The sequence below is a fragment of the Bombina bombina genome, chromosome 6 (genome assembly GCF_027579735.1).
Source record: "Bombina bombina isolate aBomBom1 chromosome 6, aBomBom1.pri, whole genome shotgun sequence".
NCBI lineage: Eukaryota > Metazoa > Chordata > Amphibia > Anura > Bombinatoridae > Bombina > Bombina bombina.
The window spans coordinates 845,002,288-845,024,622 of record NC_069504.1 but is presented as its reverse complement, the minus strand read 5'-3'; the positions used below and the strand labels follow the sequence as shown (position 1 = coordinate 845,024,622).

Sequence of the window (22,335 nt, the reverse complement as noted above, 5' to 3'; positions counted from 1 at the left end):
CAGGGTTTGTTAGTTTTGTGTAGGCCCCAGCAACATAGAGTGAGGTGGGCGGGGCCAATTTTCGTGCCTCAGTTGTGCATTAGCAAGCAACTTCTCCTGAGGTCCTGATAGTCTTCTGAGGGACTAATTGAAGTTTTAAACCCCATATTATCGCTTCCTAAGGGCAGGTAGGGCCACAGCAGAGCTGTGGCAAGGTGCTTTAGGGGGTTTTAATCGGTTTTAGACAATTATCAATCCGTTTTTTTCATTTGGGGGTCTATTGCTTTTTTACTTGTGCAATCCTTCTAAAGCTTAGTGGGTACACTGTTAAAATTTCAGAATTTTTGAAGCAATTTTAACCTGTTTAGCAGTTTGTGTGCGCCTTTTTTTCTCTTAAAGGTACAGTACCGTTTTTGCAAATTGTGTTTTTTTCATTAAATAAAGTGTTTTCCAAGCTTGCTTGCTTCATTACTAGTCTGACACTGAGGAAACTCATTTTTCAATTTGTTTAGAAGCCATTGTGAAACCCCCTCTAAGAATGTGTCCTAATTGTACTGATATGTCTATAAATTGCAAACAGCATATTTTGACTTATAAGAATTTGGCATTGAATGATTCTCAGACAGAAGGAAATCAGGTTTTGCCATCTAGTTCTCCCCAAGTGTCACAACCAGTTACGCCCGCGCACGCAACGCCAAGTACTTCTAGTGCGTCTAATTCTTTCACCTTGCAAGATATGGCTTCAGTTATGAATACTACCCTCACAGAGGTTTTATCTAAACTGCCAGGGTTGCAAGGGAAGCGCAGTAGCTCTGGGTTAAGAACAAAGGCTGAGCCTTCTGACGCTTTAGTAGCCGTATCAGATATTCCCTCACAATGTTCTGAGGTAGGGATGAGGGATTTGCTGTCCGAGGGAGAGATTTCTGATTCAGGAAAGATGTTCCCTCAGACAGATTCAGATATGACGGCATTTAAATTTAAGCTAGAGCACCTCCGTTTATTGCTCAGGGAGGTTTTAGCTACTCTGGATGATTGTGACCCTATTGTCGTTCCAGAGAAATTGTGTAAAATGGACAAATATTTAGAGGTTCCTGTTTACACTGATGTTTTTCCGGTCCCTAGGATTTCGGACATTGTTACTAAGGAGTGGGATAAACCAGGTATTCCGTTCGCTCCCCCTCCTGTGTTTTTAAGAAAATGTTCCCCATTTCTGACACCATAAAGGACTCATGGCAGACGGTCCCTAAGGTGGAGGGAGCTATTTCTACTCTGGCTAAGCGTACAACTATACCTATTGAAGACAGTTGTGCTTTCATTGATCCTATGGATAAAAAGTTAGAGGGTCTCCTAAAGAAAATTTTTGTTCATCAGGGTTTTCTTCTTCAACCTATAGCGTGCATTGTTCCGGTAACCACTGCAGCTGCTTTTTGGTTTGAGGCTCTAGAAGAGGCTCTTCAGATGGAGACCCCACTAGATGATATTTTGGACAGAATTAAGGCCCTTAAGTTGGCTAATTCTTTTTAGACGCCGCTTTTCATCTTGCTAAGTAAGCGGCAAAGAATTCAGGTTTTGCCATTTTAGCTCGAAGAGCGTTATGGCTTAAGTCCTGGTCAGCTGATGTCATCTAAATCTAAGCTTTTGACCATCCCTTTCAAAGGTAAGACCCTATTCGGGCCGGCACTGAAAGAGATCATTTTAGACATCAATGGAGGGAAGGGTCATGCCCTCCCTCAAGATAAGTCAAATAAGACAAGGACCAAACAGAATAATTTTCGTTCCTTTCTAAACTTCAAGTGTGGTCCCGCTTCCTCTTCTCCTGCTGCAAAGCATAAGGGGAACTTTGTTCAATTCAAGCCTACATGGAGACCTAACCAGGCTTGGAACAAGGGTAAACAGGCCAAAAAGCCTGCTGCTTGCCACTAAAACAGCATGAAGGGGTAGCCCCCGATCCGGGAATGGATCAAGTAGGGGGCAGACTTTCTCTCTTTGCTCAGGCCTGGGCAAGAGACGTTCAGGACTCCTGGGCCGTAGAAATTGTAACCCAGGGGTAGGGGTATCGCCTAGATTTCAAAGATTTTCCTCCAAGGGGGAGATTCCATCTTTCTCAATTGTCTGTAAACCAGACAAAAAGAGAGGCATTCTTACGCTGTGTAGAAGACCTTTTTACCATGGGAGTGATCTGCCCAGTTCCGAAAACAGAACAGGGGCAAGGTTTCTACTTCAATCTGTTTGTGGTTCCCAAAAAAGAGGGAACCTTCAGACCAATTCTAGATCTCAAGATCCTAAACGAATTCCTAAGAATTCCATCCTTCAACATGGAGACCATTCGGACTATTTTACCAATGATCCAGGAGGGTCAATATAGGACTACCGTGGATCTAAAGGATGCGTATCTACACATTCCTATCCACAAAGATCATCACCAGTTCCTCAGGTTTGCCTTTCTGGACAGGCATTACCAGTTTGTGGCTCTTCCTTTCGGGTTGGCCACGGCACCAAGAATCTTCACAAAGGTGCTAGGGTCCCTTCTGGCGGTCCTAAGGCCGAGAGGCATAGCACTGGCGCCTTATCTAGACGGCATCTTAATTCAAGCGTCGACTTTCCAACTTGCCAAGTGTCACACGGACTTAGTGTTGGCCTTTCTAAGATCTCATGGGTGGAAGGTGAACATGAAAAAGAGTTCTCTTATTCCTCTCACAAGAGTTCCATTACTGGGAACTCTGATAGATTCGGTGGACATGAAAATATTTCTGACGGAGGTCAGGAAATCAAAGATTTTAACCACCTGCCGAGCTCTTCATTCCATTCCTCGGCCGTCAGTGGCTCAGTGTATGGAGGTAATCGGACTTATGGTAGCGGCAATGGACATAGTTTCGTTTGCTCGCTTGCATCTCAGACCACTTCAACTATGCATGCTCAAACAATGGAATGGGGTTTATGCAGATTTATCTCCTCAGATAAATCTGGATCAAGAGACCAGAGAGACTCTTCTTTGGTGGTTGTCACAGGATCACCTGTCCAGGGGAGTGTGTTTACGCAGGCCAGCGTGGGTTATTGTGACGACGGAATCCAGCCTACTGGCCTGGGGTGCAGTCTGGAATTCCCTGAAAGCACAGGGTTTGTGGACTCAGGAGGAGGCCCTCCTACCGATAAATATTCTGGAATTAAGAACGATATTCAATGCTCTTCAAGCGTAGCCTCAGCTGGCTTCGGCTGGATTCATCCGGTTTCAGTACAACATCATGACTGTAGCTTATATCAATCATCAGGGGGGAACAAGGAGTTCCTTGGCGATGATAGAAGTTTCCAGGATAATCCGATGGGCAGAGACTCACTCTTGCCATCTATCAGAGATCTATATCCCAGGGGTGGAGAACTGGGAGGCAGATTTTCTAAGTCGTCACTTTTCATCTGGGGGAGTGGGAGCTCCATCCGGAGGTGTTTGCTCAACTGGTTCGGCTATGGGGCACACCAGAATTGGATCTGATGGCGTCTCGTCAGAACGCCAAACTTCCTCATTACGGATCCAGGTCACGGGATCCTCAGGCAGTACTGATAGATTCTCTAGCAGTACCCTGGTCGTTCAACCTGGCTTTTGTGTTTCCACCATTCCCTCTCCTTCCGCATCTGATTGCCAGAACAGGAGAAACAGGAGAGAGCTTTGGTGATTTTGATAGCGCCTGCGTGGCCACGCAGGACTTGGTATGCAGACCTGGTGGACATGTCATCTCTGCCACCATGGACTCTGCCACTGAGATGGGACCTTTTGATTCAAGGTCCATTCAAGCATCCAAATCTAATTTCTCTGCAACTGACTTCCTGGAGATTGAACACTTGATTTTATCGAAGCGGGGTTTCTCTGAGTCGGTCATAGATACCTTGATTCAGGCTCGAAAGCCTGTCACCAAGAAGATCTATCATAAGATATGGTGTAAATATCTTTTTTGGTGTGAATCCAAAGGCTACTCATGGAGTAAGATCAGGATTCCTAGGATTTTGTCTTTTCTCCAAAAAGGATTGGAGAAAGGATTGTCCGCTAGTTCCTTAAAGGGACAGATATCTGCTTTGTCTATTCTGTTGCACAAGCGTCTGGCAGATGTCCCAGACGTTCGGGTTTTTTGTCAGGCTTTAGTTAGAATTAAGCCTGTGTTTAAACCTGTTGCTCCGCCATGGAGTCTAAATTTAGTTCTTAAAGATCTTCAGGGGGTTCCGTTTGAACCCATGCATTCAATAGATATTAAACATCTATGTTGGAAAGTTCTGTTTCTAGTTGCTATCTCTTCAGCTTGAAGAGTTTCTGAACTATCTGCATTACAATGTGACTCGCCTTATCTTGTTTTCGATGCGGATAAGGTGGTTTTGTGTACCAAACCTGGGTTCCTCCCTAAGGTTGTTTCTAACAGGACTATCAATCAGGAAATTGTTGTTCCTTCTCTGTGTCCTAATCCTTCTAAGAAGGAACGTCTGTTGCACAACTTGGACGTGGTTCATGCCTTGAAGTTTTATTTGCAGGCAACCAAAGATTTTTGCCAATCATCTTCTTTGTTGTCTATGCTGGAAAGCGTAGAGGTCAAAAGGCTACGGCTACCTCTCTTTCCTTTTGGCTGAAAAGCATCATCCGTTTGGCTTATGAGACTGCTGAACAGCAGCCTCCTGAAAGAATTACAGCTCACTCCACTAGAGCGGTGGCTTCCACATGGGCTTTTAAAAATGATGCTTCTGTTGAACAGATTTGTAAGGCTGCGACTTGGTCTTCGCTTCATACCTTTTCCAAATTTTACAAATTTGATACTTTTGCTTCTTCGGAGGCTATTTTTGGGAGAGAGGTTTTGCAAGCAGTGGTGCCTTCCGTTTAGGTTCCTGTCTTGTCCCTCCCTTCATCCGTGTCCTAAAGCTTTGGTATTGGTATCCCACAAGTTAGGATGAATCCGTGGACTCGGTACATCTTGCAAAAGAAAACAAAATTTATGCTTACCTGATAAATTTCTTTCTTTTGCGATGTACCGAGTCCACGGCCCGCCCTGTCTATTCACGACAGATAGTATTTTTTATGTAAACTTCATTCACCTCTACACCTTATAGTTTCTCCTTTTCTTCCTTGGCCTTCGGTCGAATGACTGGGGGGTGGAGTTAAGGGTGGAGCTATATAGACAGCTCTGCTGTGGTGCTCTCTTTGCTACTTCCTGTCAGGAAGGACAATATCCCACAAGTTAGGATGAATCCGTGGACTCGGTACATCGCAAAAAAAGAAATTTATCAGGTAAGCATAAATTTTTTTTCTTATTTTTATCCTTCCTCAGTCTTCGTCACCTTGACCTGTGCATTCCGATATGGCCGAGAAGACCTAGATGTTCTGGGCCTTTCTTTTCGGAAGGATCTTTTCATTTCCACCTTTCAAGCGTACCCCTCACTACCTGAGGAAAAGAAGCCACTTACTCGCCTGCAGGAGCGCCTTATTAAGAAACTGGGAGAACAAGCACACCCTTTCTACTTCACAGTAAGTCTGACTTAGTCTCTACTGTCCTTTTTGTTCTTAAATGGTTTTTTAACTGGAGATTAAATCTACTAAAGAATACTTGACTGTAATTTAATAGTTATGCACACTTTTCCTGTAATTTATATCTGCAAATTGTGTATATTCTCCTCTATGTATGGATATTTAAGTAGTATACTTTTTTTTCATACAATCAGTGCAGTCACTTATTTACAAACATCTAGGTAAAACCTAAATGTTTTTTTATGACATACCCTTGAACTGTTTAAAAATCACATTTTTTAAAATGTTTTATATGCAGATAATTTTATGTGTAGAGAATCATTCCTTAGTCATATAAAAATGAGCTTATGGCAAGATTTATGACGGGGCAAATGCCCTGTTCTGTTGCAGGCTCGCTCATTTGAACCTGCAACTGATATTTATGAAGCAGCTGCTCCATAAACGCTCTCTGCATAACTGGAGTTGGCGGATGAAAATTATCCCCTTGATTCATTCAACCAGGGTGATTGACAGCCCTACTCTCATGCAATTGGTTGCGTGAGGTTAAGGGGCAGACTTGCATGAGAGTTCCCTTGTGCAGTGATAAATATGGGGAATATATCGGCCCCACAAATTGCGATTAAGTGCGTACAGGTTAAAGTGAAAGTAAACTTTGGTGAATGAAAGCTGTTTTTTAAAAATACTATTAAAAACAGTGGCACTTTCATTCATCAAAGTTTAAAAAGCAGCCGTTTTGATTAAAAACTTCCTTTTTTTTTTCTTTTCATAGCCACAGCAGCTTCCCCCTCCTGGAAATCCTCTCTTCACACGTCAGCAATGACTAATCCGGCTTCCTCCAATCACGGCTTTCCCCCTAGGGTAGTCATTGCCTGAGGCCATGTTGGCATTGGAGGAAGCCGGATTAGTCATTGCTGTAGTGTGAAGAGAGGATTTCCAGGAGGGGGAAGCTGCTGTGGCTATGAAAAGAAAAAAAGGACGTTTTTAATCAAAACGGCTGCTTTGTAAACTTTGATGAATGAAAGTGCCCCTGTTTTTAATAGTATTTTTTAAAAAATGGGCTTTCATTCATCAAAGTTTACCTTCACTTTAACAACTTGTGAATCTTATCTGCTTTTGATCTTAAAACTTCAGGCTGCCAGATCTCCTTAGAAAGCTCCTGTTAGCAAGACGGCTTCGTAATGAGTCTTAGTAAGTGAGTAGTTTATGGCAAGCTTTAGTGGCAATTAAAGAGGACTGTCTTACCCCACACCTACTCTCCATGATTTGAGTCCCATGTAAGCACCATACAGCAGCAACTGGCCGTCCGCGGCTACACTAATACTCATCAGGGGAGCTGGATGAAATCATTGAATTCCGTTTTGTGGGGCATAATAGTTGTGGAGTGTCACCTCACCGGCAGCTAGTAGAATGTCCAAGCTGTAGAACACTCGTCCCAAAGAGATTGCAGAGGGTTTTAGTGTGGTTCCTATATCTGATTGCCCAGCTTCTCCAAAATAGGGCTCTATCAGTGAGGGCGATACATCAGATAGTATGGAACCCCTCCGTAGCTACCTTCCAGACGGATAGGCATTGTTCAGGGCCCCTGACTCCCGATTTTGTTTTTTTAGATTGACCTGTTAGGGTGACTTGTGGATCGCCATCCAGTGACTTTTCAATAGTAGGAGTGAAGTGGTCTGTGGTCTGTACCTCGGGATCAACCGCAACCCACGAGGTTGGGGTATTCCATACCAACTCCATGCTCTTGGTGTCTTGTTCGGGTTGTTCTATGAGTGTCAGCATATCTAGGGAAATTTCCGGGTGGCCAAGATGTAATATCTCCTCAGATTTGGTGCTCCTTCTTAAGCAGTCAAATTCTCCTATCATTGCCTTTTCAAACTCTGTAAAAAGGGTATGTAGCACACTGGCAATATCTTCCATTGTGAATAATAAGGAAAGTTATAAAAAGTAGCCCTTGAAGCAGAGTAATATATAGGGTAAATTCCAACCTTCAGCACAGCCGGCTGATTATATCTGACGGTATCAGAACTATGGAGGGGTAAATGAGGTTCCAGGTCGTCAACAGGCCTCCACTGCGTACCTCATAGATTCTGGTGTGCTGGGCAAGATTCAAACAGCAAATACTTTAAACTATTCCACAAGCACAACTTATCGTGGTAGAGATGAAATTAAGCTTATGTGACTTGTAGGAGTAAAAAACAGCGATTTTAAATACTCCTCTGTGGAGCCCTAATCAAAAGCAGCCAGCTCAGTCGGTGGTCAGACACGCCGGATTCCTTGAATTTTGTCCTTTCTCCAGGAGGGTCTTGAGAAGGGATTATCTGCTAGTACCTTGAAAGGTCAAATTTCTGCCTTATCTATATTGTCTTGGTCAGAATCAGGCTTGTGTTCAAACCTGTTACTCCTTCCTGGAGTCTTAACCTTGTTCTTAGAGTTCTTCAGCAGGCTCTGTTTGAGCGTATGCATTCTTTAGATATTAAGATGTTATCTTGGAAAGTTTTTTGTTTCTTGTTGCAATTTCTTCAGCTCGTAGAGTCTGAGCTCTGGGCGTTGCAGTATGAATCCCCTTACCTTATTTTCCATTCGGATAAGGTAGTTCTGCTTACTAAGTTAGGGTTCCTCCCTAAAGTGGTTTCGGATAGGAACATTAATCAAGAAATCGTTGTTCCTTCTTTGTGTCCTAACCCTTCTTCTCAGAAGGAGCGTCTGCTGCACAACCTAGATGTGGTGCCCGCGTTGAAATACTATTTGCAGGCAACTAAGGATTTTCGTCAGTCTTCTGCTTTTATTTGTTTTCTCTGGGAAACGCAAGGGTCAGAAAGCTATGGCTACTTCTCTTTCTTTGTGGCTGAAGAGTATAATTCATTTGGCCTATTGAAACTGCTGGACAGCAGCCTCCTGAGAGAATCACGTCTCATTCCACGAGGGCGGTTTCCTCTTCCTGGGCATTCAAAAATGAAGCTTCTGTGGAACGGATTTACAAGCCTGCAACTTGGTCCTCTTTACACACTTTTTCAAAATTTTATAAATTTGATACTTTTGCCTCGGCTGAGGCTTCTTTTGGGAGAAAGGTTCTTCAAGCAGTGGTGCTTTCCGTTTAGGTTCCCTGTCTTGTCCCTCCCTTATCTGTGTCCTCTAGCTTGGGCATTGATTCCCAATAGTAATTAGAGATGATCCGTGGACTCACTGTGTCATTAGAAAGAAAACAAAATTTATGCTTACCGGATAAATTTTATTTATTTCTTGACACACTGAGTCCACGGCCCGCCCTGTATTTTTACAGACAGTTTTTTCTTTGTTATGTAAACCTCTGCACCTTGAGTTACTTCCTTTTCTTTTTTTCCTTCGGTCGAATGACTGGGGTTGGAGGGAAGAGAGGTGATATTTAACAGCTTTGCTGTGGTGATTTTTGCCGCCTCCTGCTGGCCAGGAGTGATATTCCCAATAGTAATTAGAGATGATCCGTGGACTCACCGTGTCAAGAAAGAGAGATACATTTATCAGGTAAGCATACATTTCATTTTTTAAACAATAACAATTCTGGAGTAGACTTTAAGCACACTTTGCTCATGTATTTCCATCTCTTGTCCTGTTTGCGTTCTCTTACTATTGTTTACCCCTTCTTGTTTTTTGTTTGCTTATGTCAGATTCCTCAGAACTTGCCATGTTCGGTAACTCTGCAGCCAGGTCCAGAGGACACTGGGAAGGTAAGATTTTAACTGCAACTTGCCAGATCCGTTTTAAAGAGTGATTTTATTTCTTTTACTCCAAACCTCTCTTTCTGACCCTCTCTATCCTCTCTTTTACCACTCAGGCCTGCGGTGTGGACTATGAAATTCGTGCCTTTTGCGCCAAAACAATGGAGGAAAAAATGCACAAAAGGTATCAGATCTAACTTATTGTACTTGAATTTACTCTTAGCCGAGTAATTTATTTCCACTAGTATTTTATTTCCACTAGTATTTTATTTGGAAAGTGAATGGAAACAAATTGCATTGGATGGAACATCCTGTTTGTTTCATCGTGTTGATAAAATGTAGTTATGTTGAGAAGCATTGGTACAGTTCACACCTCTTCTCTGATTGCATCCACCCTCCTGCTGGATCTCCTTAAAGGGACAGTGTATTCTAATATGTTCTCCCTTTAAATGTGTTCCCAATTATCCATTTTACCTACTAGAGTGTATTAAATTGTTTACTAATGGTTCCTTTATCTTTATATTCTCATTTTAAATAGCTAATTTTGCCTATTGTTTTCCCACCTACACTGAACATTTCTGAACTTTTAAAAGTTCTGGTTACATCTTTTTTAGAACACGATAAAATAATGTTGCCTGTTAGAGCGCCTGTGACAGAGAAGTACTAAAATGTTAATTTTCCTATAAGTATTGGCCTTTGAGTAAACAGTATTAAAAAAGAAGATATGTAGGACTTTGTGTAAGTAATTATAGAGATAATGAGGTATTTTCTCTTCCTACAAGATCAGCCTACTGTATTGGGTTGTGGTTTCAGATAGCAGAAGCAGCCATTTCATATACAAAAACATACCTAATTGAACAGTTTTCCATACATTTTAAACTGCTGCTGGTATAAGAAGTGATTGGAAAGACAAAGGAATATGAAACCCAAAAATGTTCTATCGTGATTCTGACACAGCATACCATTTTAAAAAAAGGTTCCAATTTACTTCTATAATCAAATTTGCTTAGTTCTCATGATAGTCTGTGTTGAAGAGATACCTAGGTAGGCATCTGGAGCACTACATGGCAGGAAATAGTGCTGCCCTTTAGTGCTCCTGCAAAAGGATAACTTTCTTGCAAAACTGCTGCCATATAATTCCCCAGAAATGGATTGGCTCCTATGCCGATGTCCCTGCTTTTCAACAAAAAATAACAAATTGATAATAGAAGTAATTTAGAAAGTTGTTTAAAATCACGTGTTCTATCTGAATCATTTAATTTTACAGTACACTGTCCTTTTAACTGATCCATTCTAAGACTTATACATTTCAGTGTAGGGAGGAGAGCAATGACCTTGGATACCAAGCCATTCATCAGTAAAGACGTGGCATTTTACTCCTTGCAATACCTTGTCTCTTAACAGCAGTTTCCTTTCTAGGTGTACTGCGTTTTTTTTAAATAAAGTTTAGGGTGCAAAAAACAAACAAAACAGGACAACCATGATGTAGCCATGTAGTGTTGTCTTAAGCTAAACAGAATACTGTGGGACAAGTGCTGTTAATCTGCAACAGTGCTTGGAGAAATGGCTCAGTGCCTCATGGGTAGCAACCTAGTTGTTTGGATGCAGTATGTTGTGTTACCAGACATGTGATCTACGTTTTTGGTAGTACTGGATTATGTTAGACCAAGAGAGTCTCTCCTAACACTTGTTGTGCTAAACAATATATATATATATATATATATATATATATATATATATATATATATATATATATATGTATATATGTATATATATGTATGTATGTGTAATGGAATGTAACAAAAATATTATTTAGCAACACCCTAAAGGTTGCTTTCCCTGGAATCTCTAGAATTTCTTAAATGTGCAGAGGGGATATTATTAGTGAACTGCAGATAGATTGAGGCAGAATTGATTGTTATTTATGAATGTATTCAAAATCTGTCCAAACATTTACTTTCAATACTTTTTTTTTTTTTGTGATGTTTACCTCTCTACTTTTCCCCAGCTGGTACACATATTTCTTGCTTCTGACCCCTCCCCCTTTCTCCCATTAGGAATTCTGTTCGGTTGGTTATAAGAAAGGTGCAGTTTGCCCCAGAGAAAGCAGGACCCCAGCCTGTGGCAGAGACCACTCGACACTTCCTCATGTCTGACAGGTCCCTGCATCTAGAAGCTTCACTGGATAAGGAGGTAAGGGGTACAGTGTTAAAGGGATAAGGTGTAGAGGATTTTCTTCCTAAAATAGGGAGAGTCCGCGGCTTCATTCCTTACTGTTGGGAAATACAACACCAGGCTACCAGGAGGAGGCAAAGACACGCAAGCCAAAGGCTTAAATATCCCTCCCACTTCCTCATTACGCCAGTCATTCTTAACCTTTAATCATGATAGGAGGTGGCAGAGGAGTGTCAGAAGATTCTACTGCTAACAGCTCCTATGCAATTGGTGTTGACGAGTTTCACTGCCTGCTTTCTCTCACTCAAATCCATATCAGGAGCGCTGCTATAAGACTGTCACACTTAAGAGGCTGTGTTCTGTTTCACAGCATGGATCCTGGAGGTAAGATTGTTTAATTTTTTACACATAAAACACTATAACAGGGTCACAGTGTGGCTTCTTTTATACCTTGATAGGATCCAAGGTTAATATCCTCTGAAGGGAGGCTTATTAAATAGTTGGGGTTAATTAATCAGTGTATAAATTATTTACATGCTGCTTTGTGTGATTTTTCTTTCATGTAATTAGCAAGAGTCCATGAGCTAGTGACGTATGGGATATACATTCCTACCAGGAGGGGCAAAGTTTCCCAAACCTTAAAATGCCTATAAATACACCCCTCACCACACCCACTAATCAGTTTTACAAACTTTGCCTCCTATGGAGGTGGTGAAGTAAGTTTGTGCTAGATTCTACGTTGATATGCGCTCCGCAGCAAGTTGGAGCCCGGTTTTCCTCTCAGCGTGCAGTGAATGTCAGAGGGATGTGAGGAGAGTATTGCCTATTTGAATGCAATGATCTCCTTCTACAGGGTCTATTTCATAGGTTCTCTGTTATCGGTCGTAGAGATTCATCTCTTACCTCCCTTTTCAGATCGACGATATACTCTTATATATATATATATATACCATTACCTCTGCTGATTTTCGTTTCAGTACTGGTTTGGCTTTCTACTACATGTAGATGTGTCCTGGGGTAAGTAAATCTTATTTTCTGTGACACTCTAAGCTATGGTTGGGCACTTTTATATAAAGTTCTAAATATATGTATTCAAACATTTATTTGCCTTGACTCAGGATGTTCAACATTCCTTATTTTCAGACAGTCAGTTTCATACTTGGGATAAATGCATTTGTTTCAGTCATTTTTTCTTACCTTAAAAAATTTGACTTTTTTCCCTGTGGGCTGTTAGGCTCGCGGGGGCTGAAAATGCTTCATTTTATTGCGTCATTCTTGGCGCAAATTTTTTTTTTCTGTTTCCGGCGCCATACGTGTCGCCGGAAGTTGCGTCATTTTTTGACGTTTTTTTGCGTCAAAAGTGTCGGCGTTCCGGATGTGGCGTCATTTTTGGCGCCAAAAGCATTTAGGCGCCAAATAATGTGGGCGTCTTTTTTGGCGCTAAAAAATATGGGCGTCATTTTTGTCTCCACATTATTTAAGTCTCATTATTAATTGCTTCTGGTTGCTAGAAGCTTGTTCTCTGGCATTTTTTTCCCATTCCTGAAACTGTCATTTAAGGAATTTGATCAATTTTGCTTTATATGTTGTTTTTTCTTTTACATATTGCAAGATGTTCCACATTGCAACTGAGTCAGAAGATACTTCAGGAAAATCGCTGCCCAGTGCTGGAGCTACCAAGCTAAGTGTATCTGCTATAAACTTTTGGTATCTGTTTCTCCAGCTGTTGTTTGTATTGCATGTCATGACAAACTTATTAATGCAGATAAAATTTCCTTTAGTACTGTTACATTACCTGTTGCTGTTCCGTCAACATCTAATTTTCAGAGTGTTCCTGATAATATAAGAGATTTTATTTTTTAAATCCATTAAGAAGGCTATGTCTGTTATTTCTCCTTCTAGTATACATAAAAGTCTTTTAAAACTTCTCTTTTTTGCAGATGAATTTTTAAATGAACATCATCATTCTGATACTGATAATGGTTCTTCTGGTTCAGAGGTTTCTGTCTCAGAGGTTGATGCTGATAAATCTTTGTATTTGTTCAAGATGGAATGTATTCGTTCTTTACTTAAAGAAGTATTAATTGCATTAGAAATAGAGGATTCTGGTCCTCTTGATACTAAATCTAAACGTTTAAATAAGGTTTTTAAATCTCCTGTGGTTATTCCAGAAGTATTTTCTCTCCCTGATGCTATTTCTGAAGTAATTTCCAGGGAATGGAATAATTTGGGTAATTCATTTACTCCTTCTAAACGTTTAAGCAATTATATCCTGTGACATCTGACAGATTAGAGTTTTGGGACAAAATCTCTAAGGTTAATGGGGCTGTCTCTACTCCTGTTAAACGTACTACAGATAGTACTTCATTTAAGGATCCTTTAGATAAGAAAATTGTATCCTTTCTAAGAAAAGCTTACTTATGTTCAGGTAATCTTCTTAGATCTGCTATATTTTTAGCGGATGTTGCTGCAGCTTCAACTTTTTGGTTAGAAGCTTTAGCGCAACAAATAACAGATCATAATTTTATAGCATTATTATTATTCTATAACATGCTAATAATTTTATTTGTGATACCACCTTTTGATATCATTAGAGTTGATGTCAGGTATATGTCTCTAGCTATTTTAGCTAGAAAAGCTTTATGGCTTAAAACTTGCTTTCCCTTTCTTTCCAGGGTAATAAATTATTCGATTTTCAGTTGGATTCTATTTTCTCAACTGTTACTGGGGAACTTTTTTACCAAAGGATAAAAAATCTAAGGTAAATTTAGGTCTAATAATCATTTTCGTTCCTTTCCTCACAACAAGGAACAAAAGCCTGGTCCTTCATCCTCAGGAGCGGTATCAGTTTGGAAACCTTTTCCAGTTTGGAATATATCCAAGCCTTATAGAAACCTATAGCCAGCTCCTAAATACCCATGAAGGTGCGGCCCTCATTCCAGCTCAGCTGGTATGGGGCAGTTTATGTTTTCTTCAAGAAAATTTGGATCAATTCCGTTCACAATCTCTGGTTTCAGAACATTGTTTCAGAAAGGTACAGAATTGGCTTCAAGTTAAGGCCTCCTGCAAAGAGATTTTTTTCTTTCCCGTGTCCCAGTAAACACGGCAAAGGCTCAGCATTTCTGAAATGTGTTTCAGATCTAGAGTTGGCTGGAGTAATTATGCCAGTTCCAGTTCTGGAACAGGGGCTGGGGTTTTTATTCTATCTCTTCATTGTACCAAAGAAGGTCAATTCCTTCAGACCAGTTCCGGATCTATCTATATTGAATCGTTATGTAAGGATACCAACATTCAAGATGGTAACTGTAGGACTATCCTGCCTTTTGTTTAGCAAGGGCATTATATGTCTACAATAGATTTACAGGATGTATATCTGCATATTCCGATTCATCCAGATCACTTTTAGTTTCTGAGATTCTCTTTTTAGACCAGCATTACCAGTTTTTGTGCTCTACCGTTTGGCCTAGCGTCAGCTCCAAGAATTTTTTTTCAAAGGTTCTCGGTACCCTTCTGTCTGTAATCAGAGAACAGGGTTTTGGTATTTCCTTATTTGGACGATATCTTGGTACTTGCTCAGTCTTCACATTTTCGCAGAATCTCATACGAATCGACTTGTGTTGTTTCTTCAAGATCATGGTTGGAGGATCAATTTTCCATTCAGTTCATTGTTTCCTCAGACAAGGGTAACCTTTTTAGGTTTCCAGATAGATTCAGTGTCTATGACTCTGTCCTTGTCAGATAAGAGAAATTTAACATTGATATCAGCTTGTCAAAACCTTCAGTCACAATCATTCCCTTTGGTAGCCTTATGCATGGAAATTTTAGGTCTTAGGACTGCCGCATCGGATGCGATCTCCTTTGCTCGTTTTCACATGCGACCTCTTCAGCTCTGTATGCTGAACCAGTGGTGCAGGGATTACACAAAGATATCTCAATTAATATCTTTAAACCGATTATACGACACTCTCTGACATGGTGGACAGTTCACCATCGTTTAGTTCAGGGGGCTTCTTTTTTCTTCCGACCTGGACTATAATCTCAACAGATGCAAGTCTTACAGGTTGGGGAGCTGTGTGGGGGTCTCTGACGGCACAAGGGGTTTGGGAATCTCAGGAGGTGAGATTACCGATCAATATTTTGAACTCCGTGCAATTTTCAGAGCTCTTCAGTCTTGGCCTCTTCTGAAGAGAGAGTTGTTCATTTGTTTTCAGATAGACAATGTCACAGCTGTGGCATACATCAATCATCAAGGAGGGACTCACAGTCCTCTGGCTATGAAAGAAGTATCTCGAATTTTGGTTTGGGTGGAATCCAGCTCCTGTCTAATCTCTGCGGTTCATATCCCAGGTATAGACAATTGGGAAGCGGATTATCTCAGTCGCCAAACGTTGCATCCGGGCGAATGGTCTCTTCACCCAGAGGTATTTCTTCAGATTGTTCAAATGTGGGAACTCCCAGAAATAGATCTGATGGCTTCTCATCTAAACAAGAAACTTCCCTGGTATCTGTCCAGATCCCGGGATCCTCGGGCGGAAGCAGTGGATACATTATCACTTCCTTGGAAGTATCGTCCTGCCTATATCTTTCTGCCTCTAGTTCTTCTTCCAAGAGTATTCTCCAAGATTCTAAAGGAATGCTCGTTTGTCCTGCTGGTAGCTCCAGCATGGCCTCACAGGTTTTGGTATGCAGATCTTGTCCGGATGGCCTCTTGCCAGCTGTGGACTCTTCCGTTAAGACCAGACTTTCTGTCGCAAGGTCCTTTTTTTCCATCAGGATCTCAAATCCTTAAATTTTAAGGTATGGAGTTTGAACGCTTGATTCTTGGTCAAAGAAGGTTTCTCTGACTCTGTGATTATTACTATGTGACAGGCTCGTAAATCTGTATCTAGAGAGATATATTATAGAGTCTGGAAGACTTATATTTCTTAGTGTCTTTCTCATCATTTTTTCTTGGCATTCTTTTTGAATACCGAGAATTTTTCAGTTTCTTCAGGATGGTTTAGATAAAGGTTTGTCCGCAAGTTCCTTGAAAGGATAAATCTCTGCTCTTTCTGTTCTTTTTTCACAGAAGGATTGCTAATCTTCCTGATATTTCATTGTTTTGTACAAGCTTTGGTTCGTATAAAACCTGTCATTAAGTCAATTTCTCCTCCTTGGAGTTTGAATTTGATTCTGGGGGCTTTTCAAGCTCCTCCTTTTGAACCCATGCATTCTTTGATCGTTATATTACTTTCTTGGAAAGTTTTGTTTCTTTTGGCCATCTCTTCTGCCAGAAGAGTCTCTGAATTGTCTGCTCTTTCTTGTGAGTCTCCTTTTCTGATTTTTCATCAGGATGAGGCGGTGCTGCGAACTACTTTTGAATTTTTTACCTAAGGTTGTGAATTCTAACAACCTTAGTAGAGAAATTGTGGTTCCTTCATTATGTCCTAATATTATGAATTCTAAGGAGAAATCATTGCATTCTTTGGATGCTGTTAGAGCTTTGTATTATTATGTTTAAGCTACTAAGTCTTTCCGAAAGACTTCTAGTCTATTTGTCATCTTTTCCGGTTCTAGAAAAGGCCAGAAAGCTTCTGCCATTTCTTTGGCATCTTGGTTGAAATCTTTATTTCATCATGCCTATGTCGAGTCGGGTAAAATTCCGCCTCGAAGGATTACAGTTCATTCTACTAGGTAAGTTTCTACTTCCTGGGCGTTTAGGAATGAAGCTTCGATTGATCAGATTTGCAAAGCAGCAACTTGGTCCTCTTTGCATACTTTTTCTAAATTCTACCATTTTGATGTGTTTTCTTCTTCTGAAGCAGTTTTTGGTAGAAAAGTACTTCAGGCAGTGGTTTCATTTTGAATCTTCTGCTTATGTTTTTCATTAAACTTTATTTTGGGTGTGGATTATTTTCAGCAGGAATTGGCTGTCTTTATTTTATCCCTCCCTCTCTAATGACTCTTGTGTGGAAAGATCCACATTTTGGGTAGTCATTATCCCATACGTCACTAGCTCATGGACTCTTGCTAATTACATGAAAGAAAACATAATTTATGTAAGAACTTACCTGATAAATTCATTTCTTTCATATTAGCAAGAGTCCATGAGGCCCGCCCTTTTTTGTGGTGGTTATGATTTTTTTGTATAAAGCACAATTATTCCAATTCCTTATTTTATATGCTTTCGCACTTTTTTCTTATCACCCCACTTCTTGGCTATTCGTTAAACTGAATTGTGGGTGTGGTGAGGGGTGTATTTATAGGCATTTTAAGGTTTGGGAAACTTTTCCCCTCCTGGTAGGAATGTATATCCCATACGTCACTAGCTCATGGACTCTTGCTAATATGAAAGAAATGAATTTATCAGGTAAGTTCTTACATAAATTATGTTTTTTTCCTGGGCTGATAGACTGTATTGGCTGGAACAAACAGGTTTCACTTTTAACTTTCACTTTTGTTTTTGAAAGTGTTGCACATCTCCTATTACTTGCTGTACTTGTAATAACAAGGGACGTACTGTCTTGCACTCCATGTGACCGGGTGTGGTCTATGTTCATTTCCTTCATTCTGGCTGAGACTTGAACCTGAGGAGAGCGTTTCCTCTGTTAACTGTCTGGGTCTAGGAGGTGGTGAGTGCCCCAGCCATTGGGAGTGTAAAGGTGAAGTTTACTATAATAAAAAAATATATATATTTTTGTCCTTCTATAGGTATAACCTAAGCTATTGAGGACTCTGACATGTTAGAAGGTACTCCTTCTGTACTAAATCATACCTGTTTATATTGTGAGGAGGCTGTGGTTTTCCGATGGATAAGAAAATGGAAACCTTTCTGAGAAAGATGTTTCAACATATGGGATTTTTGTTTCAACCGGCGGCTGCAGTTGCCGTGGTTTCTGGAGCGGCTACCTACTGATGCAACTCTTTTGAGGATATTCAAGACAGAATTAAAGCTCTGAGAATTGCTAATTCTTTTATCTGTGATGCGAACATGTAAATTATTCGCCTAAATGCAAAGGCCTCTGGCTTTGCTGTCCTAGCCCGCCGGGCACTCAGGTTGAAGTCTTGGTCTGCGGATATCACTTCTAAGTCCAGACTCCTTTCTCTTTCCATCAATGGAAAGATTTTATTTTGTCCAGGCCTTGACTCCATTATTTCTAAGGTTACCGGATGCAAGGGTGCCTTCCTACCGCAAGATAAGAACAACAAGTCTAAGGGACGACAATCTTCTAATTTTCGTTCTGACAAATCCCAACAACAACAATCCTCCAATCCCGAGCAACCCAAGAGTTACTTGGAAGCCGTCTCTGTTCTGGAATAGATCCAAGCAGAATAAGAAGCCCACCGGAAACAAATCTGCATAAAGGGGCGCCCCTGATCCGGGATAGGATTGTGTAGGGGGCATGCTGTCTCTTTTTTCAGACGCCTGGTTCAAGGACGTACAGGATCCGTAATACCTGGAGGTGTTATCTCAGGGATACAAGATAGGCTTCAATTCTCATCCGCCAAGGGGCAGATTCCTTCTCTCAATGCCTTTCTAGGGTGTGTTCGGCATCTATCCTCCTTAGGAGTTGTTGTCTCTGTGCCTATCGAAGAAAGAGGTTTGGGGTTTTATTCAAACTTTTTCATGGTCCCAAAGGAGGAGGGAACTTTCCACCCAATTCTGGACCTAAAGTGCTTAAACAAATTTCTCACTGTCCCTTCCTTCAAGATGGAGGGTCCATCCTTTCTTTAATTCAGGAAGCCCAGTTTATGACCACTATAGATCTTAAGGTTGCTTACCTTCATGTTCCAATCCACAGGGAACACTTTCAGTTCCTAAAGGTTTGCATTCGTGGACTAGCACTTCCCGTTAATTGCCCTTCTGTTTGGCCTAGCTACTGTGGCAAGAATAATTACAAAGGTTCTGGGGGCTCTTCTAGCTGTTGCCAGAACTCAGGGTATTGCAGTAGCCCCATAGTTGGATGATATTCTGATGCAAGCACCATCCTTTCGTCTTGTGGAAGAATTCTCGGAGTCCCTTCTCAGTCTTCTTCGTTCACATGGATAGAAGATAAACTTGGAAAAGACTTCTTATCCCAAGTACCAGGGTGAAATTCCTGGGTACTATAATAGACTTCATATTAGGGCTTCACAATTAATTGCATAAGTGATTTAAAATCATGATCGCCGCAATTTAAAAAACGCGATTTATAACCACACCCACTATGATGTCACCTATGATGTACAGGTGGGCTCCGCGGCGGCCACATGTGGTTAAGGGGGGTGGTAGTGACTTACTAGTGCTGTACTAGCACATAGTGACTGACTGAGCTCAGGCTGAGGGGGGGGGGGCGGGGGCAGCCTTGTCGGATCTAGCTGGAGGGATAGCCGGCCATGCAGTACTGAATGGACTAATAGCGTTTTCCTATCCGGTGCAGCAGCAAGCACAGCAGCTCCCTCCCACCATGAATAGGAAGCTGGCCAGCAGGATGTACCGTCTGCACGACCAAATACTACATTCAAAGTATTTTGGTGCGCAGACTGTGCATCCTGCTGGCCAGCTTTCTATTCATGTTGGGAGGGAGCCGCTGTCTTGCTGCTGCTCTGGGCAAGAAAACGCTGCGGGGGGGGGGGGGCAGCTGGTGAGTGACACTGGTAGTGTTGTGTAGTGGGACTCACTTGTCATAGGTTACCATTGCAAGATAAAGAACTTGTCTCCTCTGCATTAGAATCATACTGCAAACTATAGAGCTCAGCTAGCTTACTTTACACTATTATTGTTTGCTATAGAGACATTACTGCAGAGTATAGAGCTTACTCGCATTTTATATAACTGATTAGTACTGTTGCTGATTTGTGGGTGCAGTGCTAGGTACCTCTAATCATTTTACTCCACATATTCTATGTAATATGCAAGGCAGTGCCATTTTTGTTTCTCCATTCTTATGATATACTGCACAAAATAGAATATTACTACATGCTATGGAGCATGATTACTTGCAATATTTCTATAGGCACAGAGATTGCTCACTCTGGAACTAAGAATATTACTGTATTTTATGAAGCTTGCTTATTTTTTAATAGAACATTAGTGCGAATATGAATAACACAAACTTTCACTCATGGTTAGTGTTTGGCTGAAGCCATTTATTATCAATCAACTGTGTTTACTCTTTTTAAATCATAACGACAACAGAAACTACCCAAATGACCCTGATCTAAAGTTTACATACCCTGGTGATTTTGGCCTGATAACATGCACACAAGTTGACACAAAGGGGTTTGAATGGCTATTAAAGGTAACCATCCTCACCTGTCTGTTTGTAATTAGTTTGTGTGTATAAAAGGTCAATGAGTTTCTGGACTCCTGACAGACCCTTGCATCTTTCATCCAGTGCTGCACTGACGTTTATGGATTCTGAGTCATGGGGAAAGGAAAAGAATTGTCAAAGGATCTGCGGGAAAAGGTAGTTGAACTGTATAAAACAGGAAAGGGATATAAAAAAAATCCAGTATTTGAGAATGTCAATCAGCAGTGCTCGAACTCTATCAAGAAGTGGAAAATGAGGAGTTCTGTTGAAACCAAACCACGGTCAGGTAGATCAACTAAAATTTCAGCCTCAACTGCCAGGAAAATTGTTCGGGATGTAAAGAAAAACCCACAAATAATTTCAGGTGAAATACAGGACTCTCATAAAACATGTGGTGTGGCTGTTTCAAGATGCACAATAAGGAGGCACTTGAAAAAAGATGGGCTGCATGGTCGAGTCACCAGAAGAAAGCAATTACTATGCAAATACAACAAAGTATCCAATACGCCAAATAGCACAGAGACAAGCCTCAAACCTTCTGGCACAAAGTCATTTGGAGTGATGAGACCAAAACTGAGCTTTTTGGCCACAACCATAAACGCTACATTTGGAGAGGATTAAACAAGGCCTATGATGAAAGGTACACCATTCCTACTGTGAAACACGGAGGTGGGTCTCTGATGTTTTGGGGTTGTGTGAGCTACAAAGTCACAGGAAATGTGGTCAGAATTGATGGCAAGATGAATGCAGTATGTTATCAAAAAATACTGGGGTAAAATTTGCATTCATCAGCCTCTCATGGGATGCTGCTCATGGGATGTACTTTGACATTCCAACATGACAATGATCCTAAACACAAGGCCAAGTCGACCTGTCATTGGCTGCAGCAGAATAAAGTGAAGGTTCTGGAGTGACTATCTCAGTCTCCTGACCTCCATATCATTGAGCCACTCTGAAGAGATCTCAAACTTGCAGTTCATGAAAAACAACTAAATAATTTACAGGAACTGGAGGCTTTTGCCAGGAAGAATGGGCAGCTTTACCATCTGAGAAGATAAAGAGCTTCATCCACAAATACTACAAAAAACTTCAAGCTGTCATTGATGTTAAAGGGGGCAATACACAGTATTAAGAACTGGGGTATGTAAACTTTTGATCAGGGTCATTTGGGTAGTTTCTGTTGTCATTGATTTAAAAAGAGTAAAGACAGTTGATTTGATAATAAATGGCTTCAGCCAAACACTAACCATGAGTAAAAGAAAAGTTTTCGTGTTATCATTCATATTCTCTGAATAATGGCCAAGAAATCATAAATTCTGCCAGGGTATGTAAACTTATGAGCACAACTGGTGTGTGTGTGTGTGTATATATATATATATGTATGTGTGTGTGTATATGTGTATGTATGCGTGTATATATATATATATATATATATATATATATATATATATATATATATACACACATACACACACACACATATGTGGTTTGTATTTTTATTCTCCCAGAGTGTATTGGACATTGAGAAACATATATATTAAGAATCTGTAGTCTTAAATACATTTTTTATTGAAAAATTAAGGTGTTATAGTCATTTATAAGAAAATCGTGATTAAATCACCCCGCACGTTTTTTCTTGTCTATGGGCTGTCCCCTATTATTTATTTTATTCTTCTGGCACCATTTATACCCTAATGTTTCTCCTACTTTTCCTTGT

General features: G+C 40.8%; 1 protein-coding gene across 2 annotated transcripts in view; it reads left to right on the top strand.

The window, feature by feature from the left end:
• The window catches only part of ARRB2 (arrestin beta 2), a 134,078-nt gene that overhangs the window by 39,197 nt on the left and 72,546 nt on the right, over positions 1-22,335 (top strand). For both annotated transcript variants that reach the window (XM_053718247.1, XM_053718248.1), the window contains exons 5-8: positions 5,280-5,476; positions 9,121-9,180; positions 9,288-9,355; positions 11,229-11,364. In XM_053718247.1, the coding sequence (XP_053574222.1) occupies positions 5,280-5,476; positions 9,121-9,180; positions 9,288-9,355; positions 11,229-11,364 (461 nt within the window). The remainder of the gene's footprint in view (positions 1-5,279; positions 5,477-9,120; positions 9,181-9,287; positions 9,356-11,228; positions 11,365-22,335) is intronic.